At 41.6% G+C, this 14,290-nt stretch overlaps 1 protein-coding gene across 1 annotated transcript in view; it reads left to right on the top strand.

Annotated features, from left to right (window-relative positions):
• The window catches only part of LOC100380858 (E3 ubiquitin-protein ligase MYCBP2), a 356,005-nt gene that overhangs the window by 248,295 nt on the left and 93,420 nt on the right, over window positions 1-14,290 (top strand). Inside the window, 4 exon segments of the mRNA XM_045707688.1 lie at window positions 6,297-6,397; window positions 10,512-10,730; window positions 12,540-12,762; window positions 13,185-13,303. Coding sequence (XP_045563644.1) covers window positions 6,297-6,397; window positions 10,512-10,730; window positions 12,540-12,762; window positions 13,185-13,303 — 662 coding nt within the window.

Genomic DNA, 14,290 nt, shown 5'->3' with positions numbered 1-14,290 from the left:
CTGTCCTCCCTCTCCTACTAGCTATCTAATGTAACAATATGCATAGTCTCTGGGAATGATACCCCTCTATCACCACAACCTTAATTTATGAGCCCCCACAGATCTTCACTGTAGTCACATTCCATCCCACTTAACAGCCCTATGTAAACATTCTGTCGCATGTGTACCTCACCTCCTGCTACAGATACATTTGCACTTATATCATTCCATCTAACCGATAACACACTAGTCATTACTCCTAATGCACTTCTACAGTTATAAACATACTAAAATATTCCCAAATCAATTAGTCAATATACATCAGTCCCCCCTCTGGACCAATGATCACTCTTATGTTCCACGAAACCTAAAAACACATTGACTTGAAAAGGAAATAGAAAGAAAGTATGTTTAATAACTTCACACAACTCATTGATGCGACTAAAACTAGGGAAAAAACATCCATAATTTACGTTCTATGCCCGTGTTATGCTGGTCTCCATGCCCTCTCCTTGTTATCGCAAAACACAGACTATGAGCCTTGTATGCAATTAATTGTACCGTATCATCCAGCAATCTCTATGTATCGATGCGATTTAACATAAAAATTCTGACATGGTAAAACAAAGAAAACGGAAAAAAACTTAATGCTTGACCCAAGCTATCATCCAGTGATTTCTCTAGCAACCTCCCTGTCGGAGGATACTTAGTTAACCTCTATGGGCTAGGTGGGACGCTAGCGTGCCACCCGTGGTGCACTCCATCAACAGCAGGTGCATTTCAAGAGCGGCAAATTTGAATCCAAATAAATGTCAAAATTCAAATTTTTCAAACATACAACTATTTTACACCCTTTGAAAGATAAACATCTCCTTAATCTAACCACGTTTTAAGATTTCAAAAAGGTTTTACTGCGAAAGCATAAATTTAGAGTATGTTAGGACAGTACATTTACAAGAGTTGTGTGTAATGTTTTGTCAATTCAAAGACAGGGTCACCAAAACCATAAAACCAGCTAAAATGATGCACTAACCTTTTACAATCTCCATCAGATGACACTCCTAGGACATTATGTTAGACAATGCATGCATTTTTAGTTCTATCAAGTTCATATTTATATCCAAAAACAGCGTTTTACTATGGCATTGATGTTGAGGAAATCGTTTCCCTCCAATAATCGGCAGTCAAGTCAGCGTCACAAATTAAATAATTAAAATTAGAAAACATTGGTAAAATATTATATTGTCATTTAAAGAATTATAGATTTACATCTCTTGAACGCAATCAACTTGCCAGATTTAAAAATAACCTTACTGGGAAATCACACTTTGCAATAATCTGAGCACTGCGCCCAGAAAAATACGCGTTGCGATACAGACTAGACGTCATGTTGGGGAGATCTAAAATCGAAAATACTATGTAAATAATCCATTACCTTTGATTCTCTTCATCAGATGTCACTTCCAGGTATCACAGGTCCATAACGAATGTAGTTTTGTTCAAAAAAGCTCATCATTTATGTCCAAAAATCTCCGTCTTGTTAGCACATGATCTAAGCCAGCCGGACTTCGTCATGAACGAGGGGGAAAAAATATATTTACGTTCGTTCAAACATGTCAAACGTTGTATAGCATAAATCATTAGGGCCTTTTTTAACCAGAACATGAATAATATTCAAGGTGGACGAATGCATACTCTTTTATAACGTATTGGAACGAGGGTACCCAACATGAACTCGCGCCAGGTGTCTAATGGGACATCATCGTTCCAAGGCTCTTGTTCGGTCAGATCTCCCTCCAGAAGACTCAAAACACTTTGTAAAGGCTGGTGACATCTAGTGGAAGCAATAGGAAGTGCCAAAATATTCCTCAGCCCCTGTGTTTTTCAATGGGATAGGTTTAAAGGCAATACAACACATCAGGTATCCACTTCCTGTCAGAAAATGTCTCAGGGTTTTGCCTGCCAAATGAGTTCTGTTATACTCACAGACACCATTCAAACAGTTTTAGAAAATTTAGGGTGTTTTCTATCCATATGTAATAAGTATATGCATATTCTAGTTACTGGGTAGGAGTGGTAACCAGATTAAATCGGGTATGTTTTTTTATCCAGCCGTGTCAATACTGCCCCCTAGCCCTAACAGGTTAAGGTTTCTGGAGCCTCCCTATGCCTCATAAATTTGAGCAGTGCCCTCACCGTTTTATAGCAACTCTCTCGCTGTATCCGAATCATAACTACAACATTTTATAAATTATCCAACACAAATTCAGAATGACAGTCCTTAGTGCTTCCTTGGAGTCTATGACTCGAATTCAAGCCTCTCAACCTAGCACACATCACCCCAGTTAGAATGTACATTTATAAACAACTTTTTATTGCCGGTAATAACTCTTCTCATTACAGCTCCCCTTTGTCCCTGTTTTCCTGTCGCAAATGGCCTCGTAACGAAAGATCGGTATTTCAATGCATACTTAGTCTAAATTGTTCAGTGTGTAGACTTTCTCCCGTGTGTCACTGTCCCCAGCCTGACCACTCACAAAATCTCTTGCTGTTCTTCGCCCAGAGACAGGAGACGCGTCATTCCACTTTCTGGCGCCTTCTGAGAGCCAATGGAAGCCTTAGAAAATGTCACGTTACAGCAGAGATGCTGTATTTTCGAAAGAGATGCAACAGAAGGATAACAAATTGTCAGACAGGGCACTTCCTGTATGGAATCTTCTCAGGTTTTGGCCTGCCATATGAGTTCTGTTATACTCACAGACACCATTCAAACAGTTTTAGAAACTTTAGGGTGTTTTCTATCCAAATCTATTAATTATGTGCATATTCTCGTTTCTGGGCAAGAGTAGTAACCAGTTTAAATCGGGTACGTTTTTTTATCCGGCCGTGCAAATACTGCCCCCTAGCCCCAACAGGTTAAGACACGATCTGACGTCACCTTCCATGAAAACCTCAAAAAAAGGACAGATTAGAACAATGGTTTTGTTCAATTCATTTCTGTTTCAGGGAATCCAAACCAGCATTGACTATATAACAAATGATTACGTTCCCAATTTTCTTAACATTATCACTACGACAAATGTCAAAGAGCATAACAACATACTGATAAAGCCATTTTCAAAATTAGTTCATACTCCCTTATTTTACTGGCGACCTCTCGGAAGAGTTACCAGATCAGGAAGTTAGCACCCTAACCCATTGCAGAATCCAACACTCCAGTAGTCCCAATCTGTTGAAATTTGTATCACAAAAAATGAAATCAGCAATTCACATATCACACTGCATTTGGAGTAACTGTCATCCCTTATTAACATATATTTTTCCTTCTATATGCAGACTGAACAAAGTTCATTTGTATATTTACCCAAGGAACAGGACCCTAGGGAACTGGTAATTTTCCCTTCGAACACATGATTCACATCATGATTCAAAAACAACATGTTTAATCAAAAATAAACAAATCTGATTAACCAATCAACTTAGAATTACAACTCTTGATGATGCCATAAGGAAATAATAGTACCTCATAAAGTAATGGTAAAATTAAAGTAGAAACTGGTGTTTCGCATTCATTTTATAATTAAATCCCACCTGTTTTTATCATTTCTCATGAGATTGATCATGCCTCACCAGAAAGTCAGAATACAGGGCATTCGACACATTAAATATTTCCTCTCCCTTTTCTTTTTTTTCTTCTTTTTTTTCTTTAACCTTTATTTTACTAGGCAAGTCAGTTAAGAACAAATTCTTATTTTCAATGAAGGCCTAGGAAAAGTGGGTTAACTGCCTTGTTCAGAGGCAGAGCCCCTTTCCCTGTCCTTCAGAAACCATTTCAAAACCTTACAAACATTTCCATCCTTCTGCATTCCCCATTTACAACTGAATTGAAAAGACCCCATCCAAAATAAATCCCACAGTATCAACACCGCTAACGCATATTCATAACCGGTAAGCTGGTGTATGTCTGGTAAACCATAGATCAAAACACACATGAACAGGCCTTACTTATCTGGAATTGCGTTTATGGCCTACTCTATAATTTGTATTTTTTATTTAGCATGTACTATTTTCCATAACCACCGCACTGTTCATGAACTAACTAAAAAAAATGTAAAGTTAATTTGATGTTTAGTAACCCCTTTGCTAATTCCTCGTTACCCCTCCACCCTTTCGTACATTCTCAAAATCAATTTCAGAATAAGACGACATAAAATGTACAACTATTTCATAATAAAACCACAAAAAATGTCTCATGAAATCAACCCCCCAAGGTTTTCTGAATTTGTGTGTTTGGCCAGATGATTTTAACTTTGTTACCTCTAGAATCCATTCCCCTGGCATTGGACTAGATTCTTCAACCCAAAATACTTTTTTTCTGTGGCAAATTTAGCCAATATCTCATAAGGAATCCGCAATATTTTATCCCTGGACTCTATTAAAAAGTTGGCTCTGAACCACTATTGATCGAACGGAGGCCAAACACTGCAATGTCAAATGTTCCTGTTCCGCTGCTCTCAAGAGGATGTGTCGCTGCTCATTTGACCAGGATACAAACGCTGGTATAGTGGCATTTCCTCCGAATGCAGCAGCTTCCAGAATGTCTGATAGTCCCACATCTAAAACAGGGAGCTATCTCCTTGCGCTTTGATGTTTTTTCACTACATTTCTTTGTCTTACCATGGCCATTGAAACCACTGTTAGTGACTTTCACTGGCTGTATTAACTACTAATACTAACATTTATACTAACACTAATACTAACATTTAGTTAATATTGCCTGCTAACATGAATTTCTTTTAACTAGGGAAATTGTGTCACTTCTCTTGCGTTCTGTGCAACAGAGTCAGGGTATATGCAGCAGTTTGGGCCGCCTGGCTCGTTGCGAACTGTGAAGACTATTTCTTCCTAACAAAGACAGCCAACTTCGCCAAACGGGGGATGATTTAACAAAAGCGCATTTGCGAAAAAAACATAATCGTTGCACGAATGTACCTAACCATTAACATCAATGCCTTTATTAAAATCAATACACAGAAGTAAATATTTTTAAACCTGCATATTTAGTTAAAAGAAATTCATGTTAGCAGGCAATATTAAACTAGGGAAATTGTGTCACTTCTCTTGCGTTCATTGCACGCAGAGTCAGGGTATATGCAACAGTTTGGGCCGCCTGGCTCCTTGCAAACTAATTTGCCAGAATTTGACATAATTATGACATTGAAGGTTGTGCAATGTAACTGGAATATTTAGACTTATGGATGCCACCCGTTAGATAAAATACGGAACGGTTCCGTATTTCACTGAAAGAATAAACGTTTTATTTTCGAAATGATAGTTTCTGGATTTGACCATATTAATGACCTAAGGCACGTATTTCTGTGTGTTATTATGTTATAATTAAGTCTATGATTTGATATTTGATAGAGCAGTCTGACTGAGCGGTGGTAGGCAGCAGCAGGCTCGTAAGCATTCATTCAAACAGCACGTTCGTGCGTTTGCCAGCAGCTCTTAGCAATGCTTCATGCATTGCGCTGTTTATGACTTCAAGCCTATCAACTCCCGAGATTAGGCTGGTGTAACCAATGTAAAATGGCTAGCTAATTAGCAGGGTGTTCGCTAATAGCGTTTCAAACGTCACTCGCTCTGAGACTTGGAGTAGTTGTTACCCTTGCTCTTCAAGGGCTGCAGCTTTTGTGGAGCAATGGGTAACGATGCTTCGAGGGTGGCTGTTGTCGATGTGTTCCTGGTTCAAGCCCAGGTAGGGGCGAGGAGAGGGATGGAAGCTATACTGTTACACTGGCAATACTAAAGTGCCTATAAGAACATCAAATAGTCAAAGGTATATGAAATACAAATGGTATAGAGAGAAATAGTGCTATAATTCCTATAATAACCTCAACCTAAAACTTGTTACCTAGGAATATTGAAGACTCATGTTAAAAGGAATTAAAAGGAACCACCAGCTTTCATATGTTCTCATGTTCTGAGCAAGGAACTTAAACGTTAGCTTTCTTATATGGCACATATTGCACTTTTACTTTCTTCTCCAACACTTTGTTTTTGCATTATTTAAACCAAATTGAACATGTTTCATTATTTATTTGAGGCTAAATTGATTTTATTGATGTATTATATTAAGTTAAAATAAAAGTGTTCATTCAGTATTGTTGTAATTGTCATTATTACAAATAAATAAACAAAAAATCGGCCAATTTAATCGGTAGCGGCTTTTTTCTTTGGTCCTCCAATAATCGGTATCGGCGTTGAAAAATCAAAATCGGTCGACCTCTAATTCAAGCCTGTGCTTTTGTCTGCAGCGGAGGACATCCCTGAGCTGCTGAGCTCTTCCAGTCTGTTCTCTATGCTGCTCCCCCTCATCCTGGCCTACATCGGCCCTGTGGCTACCTCAGTACCCAAGGTGAGATGTGGTAAATGTTGTCTGTGAAGTAGGTTCTGTTTTTATTACTGCTGTATCTAGTCAAAGGTCCGTAAGGTGAGTAAGGATTTTTTTGAAAAACTACATTGATCCAGCCTAGCACTCTTTTTGAAGCTACATGTATTTTTATGCTACTTTTATCCCTTTTTCTCCACCATTGGTAGTTTGTCTTGTCCCATCGCTGCAACTCCCGTACAGACTCGGGAGAGGCAAAGCTCGAGAGCCATGTGTCCTCCAAAACACGACCCTGCGAGGCCACACTGTTTCTTCACACACTGCTTGCTTAACCCGGAAGCCAGCCACACCAATGTGTCGGAGGAAACGCCACACAACTGGCTACCGAAGTCAGCTTGCAGGCGCCCAGTCTCCCACAAAGATTCGCTACAGCGTGAGTGGACAAGGACATCCCAGCCGGCCAAACCCTCCCCTAACCAATTGTGCGACGCCTCATAGGTCTCCCGGTCACGGCCAGCTGTGACACAGCCTAGTTTCGAATCCGGGTCTGTAGTGACGCCTTAACCACCGCAATGCAGTTCCTTAGACCGCTGCTCCACTCGGGAGGCCCTTTGAAGCTACATTTGTATTGTTTTTAAATAGTCAAAACAACTTTGCAAAAACAACACTGTCAATCACACCAAGAATGGGGATGCTTTCTTGGAGTGACATGACTCCGATCTCCATCTCCCTGTTGAGCTCTGGACACAGCTCTTTAATAAGGAACATCTCCAGGAGGATGCAACGTAGATTCTTGTTGGCACTTGTCTCCTGAAGTGCGTTGAAGACCTTGATGCTTCCATATGTGGCATTCTACTGTCCCACCCAGTTCTGTAGTGTGCCTGCAATGTTGAGTAGCTTCTTCCCTGTAGCTCAGTTGGTAGAGCATGGTGTTTGCAACACCAGGGTTGTGGGTTCGATTCCCACGTGGGGCCAGCACAGAAAAAAAATGTATGAAATTGTATGAAATGTGTGCATTCACTACTGTAAGTCGCTCTGGATAAGAGCGTCTGCTAAATGACTAAAATGTAAAATGCTTCTGTTAGGCTCTCTCGTTGGTCTCCTGATGTTCAGCATCTGTCCTAAAGTTGTTGTGGATTGCTCGCTTTTTGTTGGGCCAGAAGGTGTCCCTGAAACTGTTTATGTAGTGCACAAGCATCTTCTCACTGAGTACCCAGTTGATAGTGTCTCTTATCTGCTTGTTACTGGTTTTTCCAAATGTGACTTGAACTAGTCCAATGAGTGTTTTCCAAACCCACTTGAAGATGCCTCTGAGTTTAAAGATCTCCCATATGAGCATGAAGCAGAGTTCTGCCAGGCCGTCCCTCTTCCTGTCCATCTCATCCTCATAGTCACGGTTATCCTCAATCTCCTATTTGTGAGAGAAGTCTCCAGGGACACTTTCCAGGATAGTGGCCTTGAAGGAGGAGGACATTTTTATGAAGTCCATGACCTTCAGGTGCTCACCAGACAGTGAGGGAAATGTGCAGCTACAAGTCGCTGTGCTCCTTCTCCATTGCCCCTATCTGTTTCAGCTTATGCATGTCCTGTTCATTGGGCTTGGGGTTGTTGTGGATGAGCCCAGGGCCTGGCATTTACATTCCAGTTTGTTGTAGAGCAAGTGCAGCTTGATGGCACCGTAGCTGGCTTGCTCGTTGATCCCTTTGCTGCCCTCATCCAGTGCCCTTTCCCCCTGGAAGGACAGGTAGTTTTCCTTTATGGTCTCGTAGGTGTAGGCCTTCGTGGTGCTCCAGCGGAGACAGCAGTGTGCGGTTGATGTAGTCAGGGTCACTGAGTACCTCCACCGGTGGCTTTAACACTTTGGTGGCAATGACCTCCACCAACACCACTTGCAGGCAATTGGAGTGGGCGTTGCGTGTGGGTAGCAGGCACAGCGAACCGCAACTCCTCATTGGGGGTGCGCAGGCATGGGTGCAGGGGGAAGGGCTTGGCCAGTACCTCTTGCCTTGTGAATGTTAACCTGTTTTAAGGTCTTACCTGTGGTAGGCTTGTGTCACTGGGCAGCTCTCGGGTGTGCTTCCCTTTGTAGTCTGTAAGTCGTACTACACGTCGGAGCCGGTGTAGTACGATTCGATCTTAGTCCTGTATTGAGGCTTTGACTGTTTGATGGTTCGTCGAAGGGCATAGCGGGATTTCTGATGAGTCCCACTCCTTGAAAGCACCAGCTGTACCCTTTAGCTCAGTGCGAATGTTGCCTGTAATCCATGGCTTCTCGTTGGGGTATGTACGTACAGTCACTGTGGGAATGACGTCCTCAATGCACTTATTGATAAAGCCAGTGACTGATGTGGTGTACTCCTCAATGCCATCGGAAGAATCCCGGGACATATTCCAGTCTGTGCTAGCAAAACAGTCCTGTAGTTTAGCATCTGCTTCATTTGACCACTTCTTTATAGACTGAGTCACTGGTGCTTCCTGCTTTAATTTTAGCTTGTAAGCAGGAATCAGGAGGATAGAGTTATGGTCAGATTTGCCAAATGGAGGGCGATGGAGAGCTTTGTACACGTCTGTGTGTGGAGTAAAGGTGGTCTAGAAGTTGTTTTTTTGGCCCGTCTGGTAGCTTGCTCGATTCTTGCCATTTTCCTTCGACCTTTCATCAACGAGCTGTTTTCGCCCACAGGACTGCCGCTGACTGGATAATTTTTTTTTGTCGCACAATTCTCGGTAAACCCTAGAGACTGTCGTGCGTGAAAAGCCCAGGAGGCCGGCCGTTTCTGAGATACTGGAACTGGCGCACCTGGCACCGACGATCCTATCTCGCTTAAATTCACTTCGGTCACTCGTTTTGCCCATTCTGACGTTCAATCGAACTTTACCTGAATGCCTTTAACTTTCTACATCAGTTATGCTGTATTCAGTGGCCTAACTGATTAGGCCTAGAGTGCCAAATAATACGCCCAAACTTGTGCCGTGCCACCTGCGTACACACACACACACACACACACACCAGACAGCCCACACACGCAGAATTCACACATCACCCCCACCAATACACACACATATCCAAACACAGACTTCTCAGCATCCCCACACACTCGCACAGCATCCCCAACACACACCACACATACTTCTTACTAAGTTGGAACTGTAACACAGAAGGCTATACTACTAGTCTAATAACATAGCTTACTTATAAGGTAGGCCTACACCTGAGTTGGGTTACATTGTAATGTTATGTTTGGTGTTGATGAGTTACTCTAGTGATGGGAGGGAAAATTACACAGTTTCCAGCAAATAATTAGCCTAGGCTGAGACCGAGTGAGCTGCCTGCTAGCCACCTGCACAGCAAGATAGATGGGACACATTTTCATTTACACCAGAATAAAACCAAATTTGCCACTGGCACAATACAGCTACTGCAAAGCATCGCTGCCTCTCGCCCAGAGAGTTACCTCATCGAATGGCATCAAGCCAACAAACACTCCCTCACACTAGCATCTCGTCATGAAAACACCAAATGTAGCTACGAAGCAGCACTTTGTAAGCTGCTATGTTTTTATCTCTGAAAACATCAATGACAGAAGCGAAGGAAAAAGCTTTTTACCTTATATTTTAGTCAAAGGACATCTGTTGACTCTAAATCACCCTTTCCCATACTTGCTGGCAATAAAATGTCACGTTGATCTTACTCTGGAGTGAGGAACACACCGATTTCGCAGGTTTCATAAAAAAGGCTTTCCCACAGAATTCAATGTTCCAAGCATGGCACTGACTTTACATTTGGGCTTATCACGTAAATATCATAACGTACAGTATTGTGATTTTTAGACATGGTTAAAAAACTTCCACATTCATGTTTCCAAATTATTTATTATGTATTTTGACGACCACATAGTTGACATTTAGTGAAAATGTGTTTGATCACTGCTGTTTTTTGTAGAATTCTCGCATAAAGTCCATTGTTTGTTACGTCACCTAACACCCTACCTATGTGTTTAGATGTAAATGTGATTTAAGATCATACACGCTATACACAGAGGGTCAACTTCCTGCTTTCAGACATCAACAACATCTAAGTCTACCTCTTAAGTGAAACAGAACTAATGTGATTCATTTAAAAAAAAAAAATATTCCACATCAGGCTGCAGTGGAAGTCTTTGGTCTGGTCCAGGAGTTACTTCCTGCTGCCTCCGCTCTGAACCAGAAATATGCCCCACCGGCTTTCAACCCCAACCAATCAACAGACAGCACCACGGGCAACCAGCCAGAGCAGGGCCTATCAGCTTGCACCACCTCCAGTCACTATGCTGTGATAGAGAGTGACCACCCTTACAAGCAGGCTGGAGTGGCACAGTATAAGGTAACGCGCACACACACACACCCATACACACACACGGAACAGTAGGACTATTCACAACATAGGGAATCTTAGTCAAGGGTAAAAAAAAAAAAGTACATGTAAAACTATATATTTTATATATATATACAGACACACACACACACACACACACAGTACCAGTCAAAAGTTTGGACACCTACTCATTCAAGGGTTTTTCTTTATTTTTACTATTTTCTACATTGTAGAATAATAGTGAAGACATCAAAACTATGAAATAACACACATGGAATCATGTAGTAACCAAAAAACTATTATACAGATTCTTCAAAGTAGCCACCCTTTGCTTTGATGACAGCTTTGCACACTATTTGCATTCTCAACCAGCTTCACCTGGAATGCTTTTCTAACAGTCTTGAAGGAGTTTCCACATATGCTGAGCACTTGTTGGCTGCTTTTCCTTCACTCTGCGGTCCAACTCATTCAAAACCATATCAACTGGGTTGAGGTCGGGAGATTGTGGAGGCCAGGTCATCTGATGCAGCACTCTATCACTCTACTTCTTGGTCAAATAGCCCTTACACAGCCTGGAGGTGTGTTGGGTCATTTCCCTGTTGAAAAACAAATGATAGTCCCACTAAGCGCAAACTAGATGTATTGGCATATCGCTGCAGAATGCTGCGGTAGCCATGCTGGTTAAGTGTGCCTTAAATTCTAAATAAATCACTGACAGTGTCACCAGCAATGCACCATCACACCACCACCTCTTTGCTTCACGGTGGGAACCATACAGGCAGAGATCATCTGGTCACCTACTCTGCGTCTCACAAAGACACGGCGTTTGGAACTAAAAATCTCCAATTTGGACTCATCAGACCAAAGGACAGATTTCCACCAGTGTGATGTCCATTGCTTGTGTTTCTTGGCCCAAGCAAGTCCCTCCCTTTTATTGGTGTCCTTTAGTAGTGGTTTCTTTGCAGCAATTCGACCATGAAGGCTTGACTCACACAGTCTCCTCTGAACAGTTGATGTTGAGATGTATCTGTTACTTGAACTCTGTGAAGCATTTATTTGGGCTGCAGTGTCTAACTCTAATGAATTCTAATGAACTTATCCTCTGCAGCAGAAGTAACTCTGGGTCTTCCATTCCTGTGGTTGTCCTCGTGAGAGCCAGTTTCATCATAGCGCATGATGTTTTTTGTGACTGCACTTGAAGAAACTTTAAAAGTTCTTGAAATTTTCCGTATTGACTGACCATGTCTTAAAGTAATGATGGACTGTCGTTTCTCTTTGCTTATTTGAGCTGTTCTTGCCATAATATGGACTTGGTCTTTTACCAAATAGGGCTATTTTCTGTTTACCAACCCTGCCTTGTCACAACACTGATTGCTCAAACGCATGAAGGAAAGAAATTCCACAAATGAACTTTTAACAAGGCACACCTGTTAATTGAAATGACTACCTCATGAAGTTGGTTGAAAGAATGCCAAGAGAGTGCAAAGCTGTAATCAAGGCAAAGGGTTGCTACTTTGAAGTACACTTGTACCAAACACTTGTTTGGTTGCTACATGATTCCATATGTGTTATTTCATAGTTGTGATGTCTTCACTATTATTCAACAATGTAGAAAATAGTAAAAATAAGTAGGTGTGTCAACTTTTGACTGGTACTGTATATTGGAGCTGATAGAATCACATTGGACTTCCTACTAGGGCACACTGCCTCAGTGCTAAAAGTGTAACTCTGGTTCATAGGCACATGTATATATGAGCCTGGATGATTTCCTTTAATTGTTTCATGGCTTTGACCATCCTCTCCCCCACCACACCTCAGGTGTCGTTCCCGGACTGCGTGCGGTGGACCACCATCGAGTTTGATCCCCAGTGTGGCACGGCCCAGCCCGAGGATGTCCTCCGCCTGCTCATCCCGAGCCGCTCAATCCACCTGTCCAGCCTCGGCACCAAGCCCCTGGCCCATGACACCATCAACACCTGGGTGGAGCTCAAGAAGATCTCCGGCTCCAATGGCTGGCCCACCACTGTCCTAGTGCTGCCAGGTAAGATAAGTGGTCCAACTATTCACCTCCAGTCAGATGACACTCTTTGACAAAGCTTTTCTTTATTTTTAGGCTCTGATCCATGCGTAATTATTGTTCTGTGGCTAATGCTGCGTGGGCAAAACTGGTTGTAATGACTTAGTTTCAAACAGATTTGCCTGTTGGGTGATAGTTTTTTGTTTCAGTAGCAAGGCATTTCATTTGACTTGCTAACTAAAATGACACGCAAGGAAACAAATCATCTGAACCAATCAAAGGTTAGCTTATAGATCGATTCGGCGAAGCTCAATCTCTTCAGTGGACAGCTCTGCTAAACCACCTGCATTAATTAATCTCAGCTAACCGACATTAAAGTAGTCCCCCTGTCCTCCCTGCTGTCAATATCACCGTATCACCTGTGTGTTCTTCCTCTGGGATTCCAGGAAACGAGGCCCTGTTCTCCTTGGAAACGGCCTCTGACTATGTAAAAGACGAGAAGGCCTGTTTCTACGGCTTCAAGTGTGTTGCCGTGGGATACGAATTCAACCCTGGACCAGATGAGGTAAAGGGGAACTTGTTTTTGCATGTTAACCTCTTACATCTAGACGTTCCGCTAGCGGAACACCTGCTCCAATAGCCAATGATGGGCGTGGCGCGAATTACGAATTCCTCAAAAATACAAAAACTTCCATTTTTCAAACATATGACTATTTTACACCATTTTAAAGACAAGACTCTCCTTTATCTAACCACACTGTCCGATTTCAAAAAGGCTTTACAACGAAAGCAAAACATTAGATTATGTCAGCAGAGTACCCAGCCAAAAATAATCAGACACCCATTTTTCAAGTTAGCATATAATGTCACATAAATCCAAACCACAGCTAAATGCAGCACTAACCTTTGATGATCTTCATCAGATGACACCCCTAGGACATTATGTTATACAATACATGCATGTTTTGTTCAATCAAGTTCATATTTATATCAAAAAACAGCTTTTTTACATTAGCATGTGACGTTCAGAACTAGCATACCCCCCGCAAATTTACTAAATTACTCACGATAAACGTTCATAAAAAACATAACAATTATTTTAAGAATTATAGATACAGAACTCCTCTATGCACTCGCTATGTCCGATTTTAAAATAGCTTTTCGGTGAAAGCACATTTTGCAATATTCTCAGTAGATAGCCTGGCATCACAGTGCTAGCTATTTAGACACCCAGCAAGTTTAGCACTCACCAAAGTCAGATTTACTATAAGAAAAATCTTATTACCTTTGCTGTTCTTCGTCAGAATGCACTCCCAGGACTTCTACTTCGATAACAAATGTTGGTTTGGTCCCAAATAATCCATTGTTATATCCAAATAGCGGCGTTTTGTTCGTGCGTTCAAGACACTATCCGAATGGTAAAGAAGGGTGACGAGCACGACGCATTTCGTGACAAAAAAAATTCTAAATATTCCATTACCGTACTTCAAAGCATGTCAACCGCTGTTTAAAATCAATTTTTTTAATTTTTCTCGTAAAAAAGCGATAATAT

The sequence above is a fragment of the Salmo salar genome, chromosome ssa25 (genome assembly GCF_905237065.1).
Source record: "Salmo salar chromosome ssa25, Ssal_v3.1, whole genome shotgun sequence".
Taxonomy (NCBI): domain Eukaryota; kingdom Metazoa; phylum Chordata; class Actinopteri; order Salmoniformes; family Salmonidae; genus Salmo; species Salmo salar.
This window is presented reverse-complemented; position numbering and strand designations above follow the sequence as displayed.